Genomic DNA, 19,063 nt, shown 5'->3' with positions numbered 1-19,063 from the left:
CTGGGAGCTGGCAAGAAAAGCAGATTCTTAGGCCCCACCCCAAACCTACTGAATCAGGAACTCTGGGGAGGCCCAGCACTCTGGGTTAACAAGCCTGCAGTGCCTGTGCTGGACACCAAGTCTGAGAACGACCACTTTATCTTATCTGACCAAAATATTGGTTGACTGGATCCAGGGGGGTCTGGATCTAAAAATCAAAACCTTCACCCCAGAACTTCCCTGGTGGCGCAGTGGTTAAGAATCCGCCTGCCAATGCAGGAGACACGGGTTCGAGCCCTGGGCTGGGAAGATGCCACGTGCCGTGGAGCAACTAAGCCCATGTGCCACAACTACTGAGCCCTCGTGCCACAACTACTGAAGCCCGCGTACCTAGAGCCCGTGCTCCGCAACAAGAGAAGCCACCGCAATATGAAGCCCACACACCACAACAAAGAGTAGTCCCTGCTCGCTGCAACTAGAAAAAGCCCACGCACAGCAACGAAGACCCAACACAGCCATAAATAAATAAATAAATAAATAAATTTATTTTAAAAAAAAAAAACAAAAAAAAAACCACCCTTCACTCCTCAGGGAGAGCTCTACGGAAAGCTAGCTCCCCATTTTCTGACCACTTTCTAAAAAAAGAACAGGGCTTCCCTGGTGGCGCAGTGGTTGAGAGTCCACCTGCCGATGCATGGGACACGGGTTCATGCCCCCGTCTGGGAAGATCCCACATGCCACGGAGCAGCTGGGCCTGTGAGCCATGGCCGCTGAGCCTGCGCGTCCGGAGCCTGTGCTCCGCAACGGGAGAGGCCACAACAGTGAGAGGCCCGTGTACCGCAAAAAAAAAAAAAAAAAAGTAAAAATAAAAAACAACAATATTCCAAAAACCTTATAAAAAAATAAGCCCTAATCTAACCCCCTGTGAAGAAGGCTTACCACACAAACTATTTTGGTCCCTTATTTCCAATACATTACTTATAAGAAAGGACTGAAAGGATTTCTAAGGCTGTAAAAGCATTTATCAACCTCAAAACTATAAAGAGTCTGGACCCCTTGCCCAGATACATCAAAATACCTTCCTCTTTCAACCAGTGTCTGGCTTCCCTCTGCCACCTTCTCTGTGCAGAGCAATAACTCTCAATACCTCTAGCCAGGAGAAGAACTTGAGTGTATGGCTTCCAATTCCCACTTAAATTTATCTTTATTTTTTTTAAGAGATTTATTTATTTATTTAATTTCTTTTTGGCTGCACTGGGTCTTAGTTGTGGCACGTGGGATCTTCACTGAGGCATGCGGGATCTTTCACTGTGGTGTGCGGCTCCTCTCTAGTCGTGGTATGCAGGTTTTCTCTTCTCTAGTTGTGGCACGCGGGCTCCAGTTGAGGCGCACGAGTTCAGTGGTTGTGGCACGTGGGCTTAGTTACCCCGCGGCATGTGGGATCTTAGTTCTCTGACCAGGGACTGAACCCGAGTCCCCTGCATTGTAAGGCGGATTCTTTACCACTGGACCACCAGGGAAGTGCCCTTAAATTTATCTTTAAATATCTTTTTTGCTTTCCTCCTAAAAGACAAGTGTTTGGGTTATTTTCTGTAGAAAACAAGAGCATGCTACTGAAAAGATAACATATGAGGTTTCCTACTGTTGAAACGGAGGCACACAGAATGAAGGGAATAGAGGGAAGCTGAGTAACTTTCCACGATCACACAGCACAGCCAGGATCGGATCCCATAAAGTCTGGCTAAGGGTCTCTTAAATCACTAACCCGTGCAGCCTGTTCTTGGATCAGTTTTACAATCTATCTTTTAATAAAAATTCTTTTTATCCAGGCTTTACAATTAATTAAGAGTTATATAAAAATTCTTACAATTTTGGACTTTCCTGATGTTTTTGATTATTTCTACTTTCTCATTCCTAATTTTGTGTCTCTTAAAGAAAACATTTAAAATAGGAAACATAAGCCATTTCAACAACATGGCAATAATGTTAACATGGCATGATATATTTTTTTTAATGAAATAATTTCTCCTCTCCATTCTGTGTGCCTCCATTTCTAATCTGTAACATGGGAATAGTACCCACTTTATATTTTTTAATGAGAGTAGAAGTTAAACATTTTGAGTTTTTCTTCAGAATAAAAATATATTTAGACTTTTCTAAAAGAAAAATATATTGACTTAAGAGACCAATAGTCTAATGGAGTATTGTCAAAGATCTTAAGTCACCCTCGAGGAAAAAAGCTTCAAGCCCATACGGTTGTACAGATGGTTTCTCAATTCTTCAAGGAACAGATCATTCAAATTCGAAACTGTTCCAGAGAACAGATGTGACCAGCTTCCAAACTCTTTCCGACCAAATTAACACAACCCTGATATCAAATCCTGACAAAACACAAAAAAGAACTACAGAACTACAGATCAATCTCACTGTTGATTAGTGAGAACCAAAAACTCTAAATGAATGCTAGCCAATAAAATTCAGCAAAACGTTAACTTTCAATTTCACAATTACAGAGATGGTTCAGTTGGATAGTAGGAAACCTACTGAGATAATTTGTCACATAAATAAAACAAAGGAGAAAAAAAAATCACAGGGTAACCACTACAGATGTCAAAAGGGAATTGACAAAATCCAGCATCCAATAAATGAGTAATAGATTACACCCCAATTTTAAAAGACTGAAAACCAAAGCTCACATTATACTTAATAATAAAACACTACATACATCTCTATTTAAGTCAGATACAAGACAGGGATTCCCAAGAGCATAAACACTGGTAGAAATATTGCCAATAAGACAAAAGTATCAGTAATGCAAAAGATGACTGCCTACTAGGAAAACCCAAGAGAATCAACTGAAGAAGTATTAGAATAAACAAGAGAACTCCATTAAGTGGCCAGATTACCAAACTGACATGTATATATCAACATCTTTCCTATATTAAAACAATAGTCAATTAGGTAATGAAATAGAATAACTCATCTCTAATAGCAATGATAAACCCATTAATACATCCAGAAACAAACTTAATAAAAAGGGTGTATTACCTATATAAAGAAAACTATAGTATGCCTCTGAGCAACATAAGACTCCATGAAAAGACAAACCTTGTATGTACAGGATAAGACAACTTGGAAAGCCACAAAACTGTTAGAATGTCAAAATCCCCCTTAAATGGTTTATAAAATGCAATATAATCCCAATCAAATCCCAAGACTTTTGTTTGATTTTTAGGAATCTGAAAAACAGTCCTAAAGTTTATCTGAAACAGAGGTTCTCAACCCCGGCTGCCATGAAAATCATCTGAGGAACTATAAACTATATCAATGCTCATGCCATGCCCCAGAGATTCTAACTTAATTGGTCTGCAGTAGGGATGAGGCACCACGTTAAAAAAAAAAAAAACAGGTAATTTTGATGCACAGACAGGGTTGAGAACCATACATCTAGAAGAGTATCTTATAAGGACAGCAAAGAAAATACTGGATTCTTGAAAAGGAGTGAAAGGCAACTGGCTCCATCATATGTTAAAATTCATTACACAGGGCTTCCCTGGTGGCGCAGTGGTTGAGAGTCTGCCTACCGATGCAGGGGACACGGGTTTGTGCCCCGGTCTGGGAAGATCCCACATGCCGCGGAGCGGCTGGGCCCGTGAGCCATGGCCGCTAAGCCTGCGTGTCCGGAGCTTGTGCTCCGCAAGGGGAGAGGCCACAACAGTGAGAGGCCCGCGTACCACACACACACACACAAAAAAAACTCAGAACTATCATATTGTAAACTTATGTGGCCATTCTCCTGGTAAAACAGACTTTAGCAAATAAAAAAGAGGGAGAAACTTTCACTCATTAAAAGACTTTAGCTGTTTCTTTTAATTATAATATTTTCAGTCAAAAAATTGAACAATTTCATATTTTTAAATTATTATGCTTGATTTTGCTTCTCCCATCCTGCTTTATGCTTTGTTTCTATTTTTTTTGTCTTTAGACTTTAGCTTTTAATATACAAAGAATATAAAGAATACAAACCAACAAGAATAAATGGGAAACCATGCAACAGAAAAGTTGACAGAGAATACAAGCAACAGCAAAATACAAATGCCCATGAATTTATGAAAAGACATTCTGCCTAAGAGACAATCTGCCTAAGAGAATGGCAAATCAGTAAAAGAATAGTATCAGTGTTGGTGAGAATTTGGGGCACAGGGACTTATTCACTTTGATGAGGGTGTAATTTGCATAATGTTTTTGGAGAGGATCTGACAATATCTATGCTTATTAAAAATGTCAATATCCTTTAATCCAGAAACTTCACCCCCAGGAATTCATCCAGCTGTTACACTCAGCTGTACAAAGATATATATACAAGTCAAAAATTGTGACAGCGAAAAAAAAAAAAAAAATTGTGATAGCAGCAAAACACTGGAAACAATCTAAATGTACAGATACTGGGGCACTAGTCCTATAAATTAAGATATAGCCAAATCAGGTACTTCCCTGGTGGTGCAGTGGTTAAGAATCCACCTGCCAATGCAAGGACACAGGTTTGAGCCCTGGTCCGGGAAGATCCCACATGCCACGGAGCAACTAAGCAAGCTGTGCACAACTACTGAGCCTGAGCTCTAGAGCCTGCGAGCCACAACTACTCAGCCCGCGCGCCTAGAGCCCGTGCTCTGCAACAAGAGAAGCCACCGCAATGAGAAGCCCGTGCACTGCAATGAAGAGCAGCCCCTGCTCGCCACAACTAGAGGAAGCCCATGCGCGGCAACGAAGACCCAATGCAGCCAAAAATAAATAAATAAATACATTTATTAGAAAGAAAAAAAAAAGATATAGCCAAATCAGGGACTACTACCGTACCATAGCTAGTAAGAAGGACTGAGAGCTCTATCTAACATGGAACAACTTCCAACTTATGTTGTTCAGGGGTGGAAAGGAGGTGTATGTCTACATTTATACATGGTGGGGGTTGGGGGGGAGACAGAGAGAGAGACAGATGTTGTACCATACTACTCTTCATGTTTAGAAGAGATAGCTACACACACACACGCATGCGCACACACACACACACCCTTTCTATACCTCTATATATACAGACCACCTCTGGCAGGATAGATAAGAAACAGTAGTTGCCTTTGGTGAGAGAATTTGGGAGAACGAAGGGTCAAAAATTAAGGGAGACTACCTTTTCAGTTCTTATCCTTAGTGCTATTTTTTAAAAATTTGGCTGTTAGCTGTTAAACCATGTGCATGATTTCTTCTAAAAACAAAACGTTTAACAAAGCCTTTGACCCAGTAACGTCACTTTTCAGAATTTATCCCATGATGCATGTGGATACGCCTACACAAGGATATATTCACTGCAGCACTGTTTGTACTAATGAAAAGTCAGAAACAATCCAAATGTTCATCATCAGAGGAGTACATAAATTATGGTGCATCACAAAATGCAATACCTTGCTATCAGTAGAAAAAAAGGAAAAATCTGCACACACAGCATGGAAAGGCATCCAGGGTATATAGTTATGTAAAACAGCAAGGTGCTTATGTACTGGGTTGGCCAAAAGGTTTGTTCAGTTTTTTCCTTTTTTTCCCTGTAAGATGGCTCTAGTAGTGCTTAATTGTCTTTAACTTCATTTGAAACAATTTTGTTAGATTGTATTGTAAAAGCTGTCATGTCAGCGTGCATTTAAAAAAAAAAAAACATTAAAATTGGTGAATTTTTGTGTAGCCATTTTAATACTGAGGATGAAAGGAAAAAAGCAAAATTTTTGGCATATTATGCTTTATTATTTCAAGAAAGGTAAAAGCGCAACTGAAACGCAAAAAAAGATTTGTGCATTGTATGGAGAAGGTGCTGTGACTTGATAGAATGTGTCAAACGTGGTTTGCAAAGTTTCATGCTGGAGATTTCTAACTGGATGATGCTCCAGAGTTGGGTAGACCAGCTGAAGTTGACAGCGATCAAATCGAGACTGAGAACAATCAACGTTATATACCACATGGGAGATAGCTGACACACTCAAAATATCTAAATCAAGTGCTGCAAATCATTTGCACCAGCTTGGTTACGTTAATCGCTTTGATGTTTGGGTTCCGCATAAGTTAAGCAAAAAAAACCTTCTTGATCATATTTCTGCATGTGATTCTCTACTGAGACATAACAAAAACGTTTCGTTTTTAGAACAAATTGTGGCGGGCAATGAAAAGTGGATACTGTACAATGATATAGAATGGAAGAGATCATGGGGCAAGCGAAATGAACCACCACCAACCACCCCAAAGACTGGTCTTCGTCCAAAGAAGGTGATGTTGGGTATATCTCCCTTGGGATTGGGAGTCCTCTATTATGAGCTCCTCTGGAAAACGAAACGATTAATTCCAACAAGTGCTGCTCCCAATTAGACCAACTGAAAGCAGCACTCGACAAAAAGTGTCCAGAATTAGTCAACAGAAAACGCATAATCTTCCATCGAGATACCACAAGACCACATGTTTCTTTGATGACCAGGCAAAAACTATTACAGCTTGGCTGGGAAGTTCTGATTCATCTGCTGTATTCACCAGACATTGCACCTTTGGATTTCCATTTATTTCGGTCTTTACTAAGTTCTCTTAACGGAAAAAATTTCAATTCCCTGGAAGACTGTAAAAGGCACCTGGAACAGTTCTTTGCTCAAAAAAAAGTTTTTGAAGATGGAATTATGAAGTTCCCTGAAAAATGGCAGAAATGGCAGAAATGGCACAAAACGGTGAATACGTTGTTCAATAAAGTTCTTGGTGAAAATGAAAAACGTGCCTTTTATTTTTACTTTAACACTGAAGGAACTTTTTGGCCAACCCAATAGTTTGGTTCCATTTCATACTAAAAAAGAACCTGTGTTAATACATCTGTATAGACAGAAGTGGTTATCTGTAAGGAGAGAGGGGCTGCTCTTTTTTTACTATTTAAATTATTTTATAGGAAATCTGCATTTCCTTTGTAACAATAATTTTTAAAACAAAATTACCTTTGTAAAAATGTTTCTTTTCCCGAGTGCATTTTAAAATCTTATTCCGCTTAAAATGAACTTGTCTCTTACACCTACTATCTGTCCACCACTGTTAGTTCTTTTGTCCCAACCAAAGGCCATGACAATCTTTCAAAAATGCCAGTTCCCACTCCTCCTTCGCCATCAGCCTCTTTAGGGTACCTACAGGGGACAGAGATGGCTGCCCGCAAAGCACTAACGTGGCTCACTTTCCACATAGTGAACACTAGCTAAGTGTCATTTGAAAGAAAGATCACTCTGTACAAAGGAATGAAAAAGTTGGCAGAGGAACATGGAGTGAAGGAGACATTATCAGCAAAGCCCAGACTATAGGAAACCCCCAGAACAAAAAAATAAACGAGCAAAACAACTAGATTCTCCTACAGATACGTTGTAAGACTCCTAGAGATTAATAAATTCTTAAGAGCCATATCAACTGAATAAAATATAGGTTATTCAGAGCTGGGGGGAAAAAGTCTGTAATAACAAATCATGACATACGCAACCATTGGAAATTTGAATATTCAGTGGACATTGATGACATGAGGAAATCATTTATTTACATGTGAGAGTGGCACTGTGCTCAGGTATGCCAAGTCTAACTTCTAGGAATATATATATACATTCTATCAATGGCTCTCCAAGTGTGGTGGAGGGACTCAGTTCCTTCCAGGGGTCAAAACTATTTTCATATAATACTAAGACATTATTTGCCTTTTTTGCTCTCATTCCCTTACAAGAACACAAAGGAGTTTTCCAGAGGCTCTGTGACATGTGATATCACTATACTTAACGGCTAATGGAATGTGTGCTTGTGTTTTAAAATTCTGTTTTAGTATCTAATGTGGCTAATATGGACAGATATATCCACGTTTTATCCACTTGGGCCCCTCAATAATTTTTTTTTCCCTCAATAATTTTTAAGATTACTTAAGAGTCCTATGTCTACTTTTGCATGTGACTTAAATTCTCCAAAATAGTTTTTCGTAACTGGGCAGCGTGGACAAGAGTGATGAGTCAATTAGGAAGGAACAAACATCAATCTATCCATGAACCCTAAGCCCACAGAAATCTTTTCTCAACCCAACTCCGAAAGGCACATTCACACACAGACCCCTCTTCAAATGCCAGGGACAACTAAAAATTAAGTTCATATTCCCCCTTAATAACATTTCAAAAGAGATAAATGCAATTTTAACGTTTGGAATTACTTCACCTTTACTTAAGTGAAAAAAAATTCCTCCTTACCTAAGCCAGTCACAGGGTTCACAGCTGTCACCTAATGCTCGCATCAACCTTGTGGGGAAACTGTGCTCTACTGTGATCTCTCCCTTTCCCTTATTTGGGACTAATCAAATCCAAAGAACAGCCCAAACTGTTTTACTGTTCTGGAATCTGCTGTACCAAATACTGCCTGAAACAGGTGCACTGGTGGCTGTAGCTGAGAAGACTTTTCTCAGTGCATCTCGGTGTTTGGCGCTCCAGTGGGATCAGCCCGCCCTCTTTCCCTTGTCAGCTCTCGCTTTCCCAGTGGTCTCCTATCTACCCTGGCATCTGCCTTCCCTTTCTCCACATTCAGTTCCTACGCTACACACCAGTTGCAAGGCCTTTCCCTGGAGCAGAGCTCTCAACCCCGCACAGGCGTCACACCATCTGGAGTCGGTAGCTTTGCACTTCTAACAAGCTCCCAGGTGATGCTGATGCTGCTGGTTTGGGGACCCCACTTTGAAAACCTGAGTTTCCTCTGGGACCCGAGGCCCCATGCTGCCCCCTGCCTCTGCCATGTTATCTCTTCCCTGTTAACCACGGCAGGTAGCTGACCAGCTTGGAACCTAGCTTCTTTGTTGGTAAAACGGAGACTGTGACAAAAGACACTTCACCAGTTGGTTGTAAAAAGGGAAGGGCATGAAGAGTAACGACTTGTTCGGCTGCGTGAAGTGAAGGTAAAGAGCCTTTACCGGATTCACTGCTGCAACAAAAAGCTGATTCCCAGCAGAAGCTGCCTCTTTCAACCATGTGGTTCTACTTCCACACATTCTCCTCAGAGGCTGAAAACTGGTTATCAGTCCAAACTCATTCCCTAAGTTTCAACTGTCTGACATGCAAGCTAGCCTATCGCTGGCTTCTTCAACAATTCCCACTTTAAAGGCATGGGGCAGAGATCTGTATCCTGGAAAGAAGGGCACTAAATACCAAATCTGTCTCTTCCATGTGGGAGGGGCAGGAGGAAAGCCTAAAGGAGGACAGGAATGTGACCCTGGTTAATAGGAAGAATTCAAAGCACTGAAGCTCACTTACCTTGCTCATGCCTCCGGCTTGCGCTGTGTTCAGTCCTGCATGACCGGCCATTTGCGGTGAAACTTGAGTTAACGTCTCAGCCAGCACGCTGCTCGCGGCCCCCTGCATGGCCGGAGTAGCGTATGGCATTCCAGCTCCCCTTCCTCTGCCAGCAGCCCCAAGAGATCCATTCATGACTTGCGCCTGCCCTTGCTGGGCCGGGTTCATTAAACTATGGCCAGAGTTACTATTGAGGAGGCCTGGGTGGGTCTGGTTAAAATTAGCATTCATGCAGATACCAGGTCCTGTCTGTGACGTGGCAGGGCTGCTGGTCACCAGCCCCACTTGCTTTTGTGCTTGAGGATTCAGTGCTTGGGAAGCAGGGGGAGTGGGCCCAGAGGTGCTGGCTGCCTGTTTGGGAAGGCTGGGGGCTGAAGAATCTCCCTGGTTCAGAGGGCTCTTGCCCATGGCACCCAGACTGGCCATGTTTGCACTGTTCGGCTGCCCCTGGGCCTGGCCTCCAAGGCCTTGTTGCACGGGGCTGCTGGAGCTCACATTTCCTATTCCTGGGTTGATACTAGAGCTGCTGCCTCCTCGCAGAAGCTCTGACAGTTGTTTATGTTTGGAAGCAGCATCTGGAACAAGGTTCCCACTGTTTAAAAGGCCTAATTCTCCTCCATTGGGGATCAGCTCATCGGGAAGATCATTTTCCAAGTCAAACAATGATCCAAAATCTAGAAATTAAACAGAAACGGAAATGAGAAACTAAGCAACCATAAGAGCTCTCCAACTGTCATATGTTACTATGATCTTAACCTAAAGGGGCGTTTAACATGGAACACTAGCACGTCTTAACAGTAACATCAAAATGATCTGAAAGTTCATTTGGGAAAATAAAACAGGAAGAATATTTTTCAAATTCTGAAGAAGGGAAAGTTAAACAGAGATAAGAGGAAGGCTATCTAAAATGATAGATTTTATCATATATTCTAAAACAACAATAGTGCAGTATATGGCAAATGCAGATATACAAATTAAAGGAAAACAATGGAAATTTAATTAGTTCACTGAATTATGATGTTAAAATGCTTTATAAGAACGTATGTGTGTAAAATAGTAATTGGGCATCAGGTAAGACGAATAGTAATTTGAGGAAATTAAAGTCTAGCCTTAAGTGATTATATATTTAAAAGGTAAATTATCAGAAAACCCCAACCTTAACAGAAAATGAGATTTCTCAGAGTGCTGAAGCTACAGGAAATGAAAATAAAGACATATATAGAAACTAAAAATAACTGAAAGTAAAAGAAAATAGGAGCTTAAAAAATACTTGAATTATACAGAAAGGGTTAAGGGTCAATTTTACAGAAAGATTCTAAACACACTGAATCCCAAGAATAAATGCACAACGGATATAGCAGGTAAATATCACAAAGGAAGATAAAAAACAGTAAACAAAATAGACCATCCTTCCTAGTAATCAAGCATGAAAATGAAAGCAACTCCTTTTTTCCAGTCCCTCTCAAAGTAACACTTCTCTAATGTGGCCTATATATGTCATCTCTAGTTCCTCACTGACCAGGCACTGTCCAACCCACAACAACCTGGCTATACATGCAAGTATAAACGACAAGATATGTACAAGTACATTCATCATAGAATTACCTATAACATCAAAATAAATGCAAACAATACCCAGAGGTAGTTTAACTTAGTGGTTATTACAACTCTAGACCCATACTGCCACCATTTGAATGCCAGCTCTGCTTCTTGCTCCCCATTTACTAGCTGTGTGACCTTGGTTAAGTTAGAGTTTCTGTGCCTCAGTTTCCCTATCTAGAAACTGGGAGTGATAATGGCTACTACACCTCATAGGGCTGTTGTGAGGACTAAATGAATTAATAAATGTAAAGCACTTAAACAGTGCCTGTGGATGCTAAGTGTTCAGAAAGTATTAGCTATTATTATTACTGTTATCCAATAACAGAGGTTTGATAAATTGCTGTATAATACTATAAACCACTATACATCTATTAAAATAATTATGAAGACTGTACAAATACAGGAAAATGTATGTTATGTAAAAACATGCAAATGGAAATTGTACACAAAATAGCACACAGAGTAAGATTAGAACTAAAGTACGTGCGTGTAGGCAGTAGCTGGAAAGTAATATGCCAAAAATAGAGTCGTAATGGTAAAATGGTGGGGTGATGTGCCCATGTGGCTTTTAAAAAAAATTTTAAAAGCCACTCCCCCTCCCACCACCCACTTTTAGAAAACTGAAAATCTTTTTCTCCATGGCGCAAACCCTTCTGACTGCTTCCCCCAACAACCTCCTCGGCTGGCTGGCCGGGATGTTCCTTTTAGGAAGGGCAACACCTTCTCAGGCAAGGAGCAAGAACCGCCACAATCACCTTCCCCTTCCAGGTGACACAATCCCAGCTAAGGGAACTGAAGGCAAGTCAGCCAAGACAGTTCTGGAAAAGGTTTTCCTTCCTACTGGTAAGGGATGCTCAGAAAAAGATCTCTCTTTTCCTCACTGGATTTCATCATGCGACTGTGGCAACCCTCTTCAACCAGGAGAGGAGACACTGTTCAAACACTAAGGATGGGGCTTCCCTGGTGGCGCAGTGGTTGAGAGTCCGCCTGCCGATGCAGGGGACACGGGTTCGTGCCCCGGTCTGGGAAGATCCCACATGCCGCGGAGCGGCTGGGCCCATGAGCCATGGCCACTGAGCCTGCGCGTCCGGAGCCTGTGCTCCGCAACGGGAGAGGCCACAACAGTGAGAGGCCCGCGTACCGCAAACAAAAACAAAAACAAACACTAAGGAGGGCTGCAGAAAAAATACAAGCACCTGGGTTCATGAAGCCATCTCTAGGCTAAATTATCCAACTCTGGAAGCCTCTTCATCTTCAGACTTCTCGTAATGAGAGAAAATACATTTCCTATCATTTAAGCCATTCTAGTTGGAGTTTAAAGGTAACTTGCAGCTGAAGGCATCTTATCTCCATCACTTCTGTGAAGTTCAAACTCCTTCACACAGCACATCAGTAGGTGGCCCCTGCCCACTTTCCAGCCCTTCTTTCCCAGGCACCTCCTACCTTCCAGCCACAATACCGTGAGCCAGCACATGTATTAGCAACCTTTCTTCTGGGTGTACTCTCTCTCAGTCTAGAAAACCCCACGTCCAGCCCTCCCTCAGATTAAACAGTGACTATGAAGACTTTCTGTAGGCTGCCCCTGCAGAACTGACCAGTTCCTTTTCAGCCTCCTGAGTTCTCTGTACCTACATGCCTCATAAACCACCTCGAACACATACTCATTTCTTCCTGCCTGACTGTAAGGGACTAGATACTCCTTGCAAGTGGATATACACATACTCTGTTTTGTAGAACCTGTGAGAGTAGCTGCAGACACCATGAGCCCTTCCTCCCAAGTACTTTATTTTGTGCCTCCTAAGAACACCCTTTACACAGCACAGTACATTTATAAAATTCAGGATATTTAACCTTGATACAACACTTAATATACTGATTGCCCTTACTCAGATCTGGCCAGTTGTTTTCCAAAACGCCCTTTATCACACTTATTTTTCCTGATCCAAAATCTGATTCTGGATCCCAGCGCACTTAGTTGTCATGTCTTGGTCTTCTCCTTTACTCTAGAAAGGTTCCTCACACTTTGTCTTTCGTAACTCTGAGATTTCTGAGGAGGGTAGGTCAGTTGTTTTGTAGAATGCCCCTCAATTTGGGGTTGCTTCCTCACGATTACAGGACACTCAACTATGAAGAGACAACAGGACTCGACTCCTGGATACAGCAGACACCTCTGAGAGAACCACTGACCAGGGCGTGCTGCTAGCAACAACCCAGCTCCTGTGTTTCCAGGTGGCTTTGTGGGTTCCATTCCACAGCTTTTATGCTATTGTACTGTCCTGAACCTGGAGATTCCCTAAGGTCTCCAGACACAAAGACCACATGAAATAAGGTAAGAACAAATGAAAACAACACTCCAACATAACTAACATTTCTGTTTGTTGCCTTCTAGGTTCTGTCCACATGTACACACATTTTTACTCAGTAATCTCATAAAAAAAAAGAAATCAGTGACCTCCCTGGTGGCGCAGCGGTTAAGAATCCACCTGCCAATGCAGAGGACGCGCGTTTGAGCCCTGGTCTGGTAAGATCCCACATGCCATGGAGCAACTGAGCCTGTGCGTCACAACTACTGAGCCTGCACTCTGGAGCCCACGTGCCACAACTACTGAAGCCCGTGTGCCTAGAGTCTGTGCTCTGCAACAAGAAAAGCCACCACAACGAGAAGCCCGCACACCACAATGAAGAGTAGTCTCCGCTCACTACAACTAGAGAAAAGCCCATGCGCAGCAACAAAGACCCAACACAGCCAAAAATTAATTAAAAAAAAAAGAAATCAATGTATGTGTGTGTTTAATGTAATGCTTCTTAATCTATGAACGTGAAAATGAAACTCATTTAAACTAGAAAATGGAAGCCGTTATGATAGAGATCACGTTTCCTCCCTATCTGCTGGGGAGGAAATTAGGTGTCAAGCACTATAAACCAGAAGAAGGGACTGGGCTACTAATATTGTACATGTAAAGCTTGGAACAACCTGCTGACGCTCCCCTGACTGACTCTCTTCCAAGACTGCCAAAGCACTTTTCCTAGGAGAGGGCAGACAGGCCAGGACAAGAGCAGGTAAATGCAGAAGAACATGGTCTCTAGTCCAGTGTAGGAATTGGAATTGGAAATGGAAATGCAAAAACAACACTTGCAAGTGGAACACAGGAGTTCAAATCCTGTCTGAATCAATTAGCCCTGTGTCTTTGGGCAAACTGCTTAATCTCCGTGCCTTAATTCCCTCAACTGTAAAACAGGGACAATGGTACCCCAGGGCTACACGACGAAAGCAGGAAAGGAGTGCTCTGTGCCACAGATACTGGTTATTTTATTCTATCCTGCACAAAAACTTTCTTACCTTTAAAAATGCACCCAGCGTGCTGCCATTCTCAATTGACTGATTTTCTTTAATGGTTTAGTCTTGTTCTAGTCCAAATGCACATGCACCTTTTACGGCTGTAGCAGGCATTATGTCTGCTTGTGTTCACTTTTGGTTTTGGTTTTTATTGGTCTGCCACAATTTGTCCACCTTAACTACTTTTTCTCATCCTGCTTCAGTCCAAGCACATCTCACAGCTGTTTGGGCTCAGAAAGGGTTGACAAATTCTGCTATGTCCTCACCTGTGCAGTCCAAACACATATGAACCTGTCTACAACCACATATATGACGTATAGCTTTTTTAACAGACAAAGCGGTTGTGTAGGGCTTGAGGAAGGCACATCCATACCATCACCATCACCATCATACCCACACCATCACCCTTTTCTCACCATTACTTTCTCCTGTTCTCTAGTTCAAAACAAAACATTGATAAAAGAGAGCGAAGCAGGAAAGCCAGGCTGTTGCAACATAACACAGCTGTGCTTTCTACACACCAAGTGTCCCAACACACAGGTTGGGTAATACCAATCTGAATCATCGGAAGTTCCTAAAATTCAAGATAGAGCGCCACCACTTCCAATCCCAGATAAATTCCTTTCTTTCCACCAAGTCACTGGGGGACGGACCAAGGAGAGAGCAAAGCTGAGGCTGAACGAGATTCGAGGACACCCCACTTTCCAGGGGTTCACCTTTAGCAGAAGACGAGCTCTGTCACACAGCGAACAGCAGACAGCCTGTCACACTGCCACCGCTGGGAACAGGAACTCTCTCTCTTCGGGGGCTTGCTGGTTGCATCCAGGAACTTGAGATAGAACATACACATTTGGGGGAGTCACCCTCCAGTCACCAGCTCCCTGAGGAACCACAAATGACTCTTCTTGGTTTGAAGGCACTTGGGGCGGGGGCGGGGCTGAACCTCTTCCCTCCCCTGGTCTCGGGCAGGTCTCACAGAGACCTGCCCGAGAGCCCCTTTCAATTAAGCTGACCTGAGAAAAGAAGTTACGAGCTCCCCAGTCTCTATCACACTGAGGTGAGGATGGGGTGCCCACAGCAGCAGCTTACGAAGGAGAAAGTCAACCAAACTTGGCCCGCCTCAGGAACGGAAGGTCTTCATCACGTGCGACCACGAGGGACCTTTCCCTCCTAGACCACACGCAGAGACCTTGGTCCAGGGGATGGTCACACCACACACTGACAGACATGCTGCAAGACCCATTCTTATGCATCACGATCAGAAGTCAGCATTTCACCTTAAACAAGGAATGAACTACTATCAAGCAGGCTGAAAAAAGCTTTTCATTTTACAAAATCAAATACCAGGCAAGTGACTGACTCAATCTGTCCAGCCAATAACATCCGAAAACAGTTTTGTTTGAAAGACTTGTTTCAAATGCAACAGCTAAACAAACCATCTAGAAAACACATCTTCCCTCAGGTTTTCTAAATTCTCCTCTTTCTGTCATAATACCTTATTTTCTCTTTTGAATTGCATTTGGAGCCCCAAATTCTCTGTATTGGCAGAACTGATTTTTCTCCCAAAATGTGTACAAACCAGTTTATCACACCTGGTATTGGCCGGAAGTATGAACTTTCCACACTCTACAGACATAATGAATGAGTCTTAAAATCATATGATCAACTTCTTGTTACAACTCACAAGGCTGTAAGTACCTTGAAAGCAGGGATCCTGTCTACCCAGCACCTGCCATACAATGCTTAGCATATAGAAGGCCCTCAACAAACACCTGCATGCTGAATGAGAGAATGAATTACAGAGAAGAGTGCCAGTTACAGATGATACACAATATCAATTTTAACAAGTTACTTGTCTAGCCAAAGATATCAGGTAGTAATCTTAGCATCTATTACTAGTTTCCTAAAATAGAAACAAAGAACAAAATTCAACAATGAACTTTCTTGAAATGTTACATTGTTCTACTCATCCTTCTCCTTACACCTCTTTCCTGCTGCCTCTATCTTCCAGAAAACCAGCCAAGTCTATTTCACTCTCTGGCTACACCTCAGCATCAATGACCCTCTATCCTATGGTTGATGCAAGGATTAAATGGCATGATGGAGAACGAGAGATGGTAGTGTTAGAAATAAACTACCTAAGAGTTTTGATGCTGTTTTGTGTTCATGTTTCTCTACTTCTGAGCATGAAACTCCCCTCCCACAGATATCTTCTCTTCCCCACTCACCCCTATTTCTACCTGCAGTCCTTATTCCCTGTGAAAAAGGTCTGCTTTCTTTAAAGTTTTTTCAGAATTTCTCTACATTTTCTTTGGCATTACTTGTACTATAACCATGACTACCTAAATGCTTCTCTTAAATCTTTCAAAAGCTGAGCACTTTTACTTATCAACCCTGGAAAATTTTACAAGAAGAATTTTTAATTCCTGAGTCAAAACTGTATACAAAAAAACTTGACCCAAAAAGGGTAATGCATCCTGAAAAAGTTCACATCTAAAGATGAGGAATCCATAGAATGGTAGACATTTTCACAGGGTTATAAGTCTTAGATGACCTGGAGACCATTCTAGGTCTCTTCAGTGCATTTATTAATATATTACTAATTAGACACTGACAACACAGGAAGAACAGTCTGGGGTAGTGAGAAAATTACCCTGCCAGAGCTTAATTCAGGTCCATCTCTGTCACTCACTCCTCCCTCCTAATGTGTGCTTCCTCAGATCTAAACTGGAAATGAAAATAGTACCTGCCTCTAGGATCACTGATGAAGGAATTAAATCACACAATGTGTATACAGCACTTAGCCTGTCATGCAGTAAGGGCTCAATAAGTATTAGTCATTATTATCACTATCACTGTCCCATCTTCCGAAGTTGCTATGAGGACTGAACGATACACACACATCAAGGACTGGCACCCTACGCCTGGTACAGGGTTCGTGCCAACAATCATCTTTTCTGTAAGGTAAAGCCCTAATAATCTGATGATTCTACTAGAATTAAAGCTTACTTTGCTTTGAAAATTCTCGGAGACTATGCAAATAAATAATGGAACAACTCTCCAACAATGAAGAATTAAATTTTTTTTAAAGGAAAAGAAAAGGCACTGTTTTATTGGCATTTATGCCATTACAAATAAACTTTATCTAGGCATTTAATCAAGTTCCTAAAAGACATCTTTTATTTTTTTTACAACAATTATTAGGAAACAATTAAAAGCAAATTCTTTCTAAAACCTTCTGTGATTAAGGCTTCTTTTATGTAGATACATAAATTAGTACAGAATGGGGTTTTACTTTATTCTGAACAATGATTTTACACTGAACAAAAAAATATGTCCTTCCTCAAGATCACTATCTGCTTCTTAAGAGTCAAAGTGGGGTTGGCTGGGCAACCCACCTCCTCCCAGGCCTTCCTCAGTGGGAGCAAGTGCCGGCTCTCAGGCCTTCGTTCTGTGCACGGCGGACTAGGCTCACTTGAAACTTGAATAAAAGGATTATAAGACAGTCCTGAGTGGAAGTTCTCTGTCACACTGGATCCTAAATCAGGAGAGTCCTGGAATTGCAGCCAGCCTCCTATCCTCATCTGACTCACTTAGAGGTTCCCAGGAGATGCCATTCTCAGACAGCTAGGACAATTTAAAGTTTCCTAAGTGTGGTTTGTACGCTGCCTCCCTCAGCCCTGAAGGGAGGAGAAAAGCCTTCCTGGGACAAAAGTGGGAAAGAAGGTACTGTCACAGCAGCAACCACCACTAAACCAACCATAAACCACCCAGCAGCCCCGAAACGCAACCAGGTGGTTTGGAGTAGAAAGGGGCTCACTGTTCTCCACCATCATGGCTGAGAAGGGCACTAGGACCAAGGGGAGGCGCTGCCTAGCCACCCTGCAACCCAATTAAAAGTCCTAGAGGAGGAGGAATGTGGGGGCTGAGCTAGGATTCAACCTCTGCACCCTAACCCCAGGTGCTGGGCCACCTCAGACTACCTGGCCACAATGTAAGTACAGGAAAGCAGACAGCCAGAGACCAGGTCCCCTGGCCCAAATGCTGGGAGCTGTAGCTGGCAGGCAGCAACACCAAGTCAGGAAGAAGGGGAAAGACCTTCTTCTGGACACAGAGGTGTCAGTGTACAACATATGGAAGTGTGTGGGCTATCAGAAAGCCCACAACAGAAAATGAATGCATGAAGTCCAGAAAGTACACCAACATCCAGACAATGGAATATTATTCAGCACTAGAAAAAAATGAGTATCAGGCCATGAAAAGACATGGAAGAACCTGAAATACACGTTACTACGTGAAAGAAGGCAATCTGAAAAGACTAAATACTACATGATTTCAATTATATGACATTCTGGAAAAGGCAAAACTGCGGAGACAGTAAAAATAATCAACGATTGCCAGGAGTGTGCTTTTTTGGGGGGGGGGCAGGAAGCTGGGGGAGATACAGGAGGAATACAGGGGACTTTTAGGGCAGTGAAAATATACTGTGTGATAATATTATGATGGATAAATGCCATTGTACATTTGTCCAAACACACAGAATGTACCAAACCAAGAGTGAACCCTAAGGTAAACTATGCACTCGGGATAATTACGATGCATCAATGTAGGTTTATCAATCGTATCAAATGTACCACTCTGGTGGGGGATGCTGATAATGGGGAGGCTGTGCATGTGTGGGGGCAAGGAGTATAGATGGGAAATCTCTGTACCTTCCCTTCAGTTTTGCTGTGAACCTGAAAGTGCTCTAAGAAAATTAAGTCTTAAAGGAAAAAAAAAA

At 42.1% G+C, this 19,063-nt stretch overlaps 1 protein-coding gene across 3 annotated transcripts in view; it reads right to left on the bottom strand.

Annotated features, from left to right (window-relative positions):
* The window catches only part of CREBBP (CREB binding protein), a 131,432-nt gene that overhangs the window by 97,313 nt on the left and 15,056 nt on the right, over positions 1-19,063 (bottom strand). For all 3 annotated transcript variants that reach the window (XM_067706815.1, XM_067706817.1, XM_067706816.1), the window contains exon 2: positions 9,306-10,018. In XM_067706815.1, the coding sequence (XP_067562916.1) occupies positions 9,306-10,018 (713 nt within the window). The remainder of the gene's footprint in view (positions 1-9,305; positions 10,019-19,063) is intronic.

The sequence above is a fragment of the Pseudorca crassidens genome, chromosome 15 (genome assembly GCF_039906515.1).
Source record: "Pseudorca crassidens isolate mPseCra1 chromosome 15, mPseCra1.hap1, whole genome shotgun sequence".
Lineage (NCBI taxonomy): Eukaryota > Metazoa > Chordata > Mammalia > Artiodactyla > Delphinidae > Pseudorca > Pseudorca crassidens.
The sequence above is the reverse complement of the archived record's forward strand: the minus strand, read 5'-3'. Positions and strand labels throughout refer to the sequence as shown.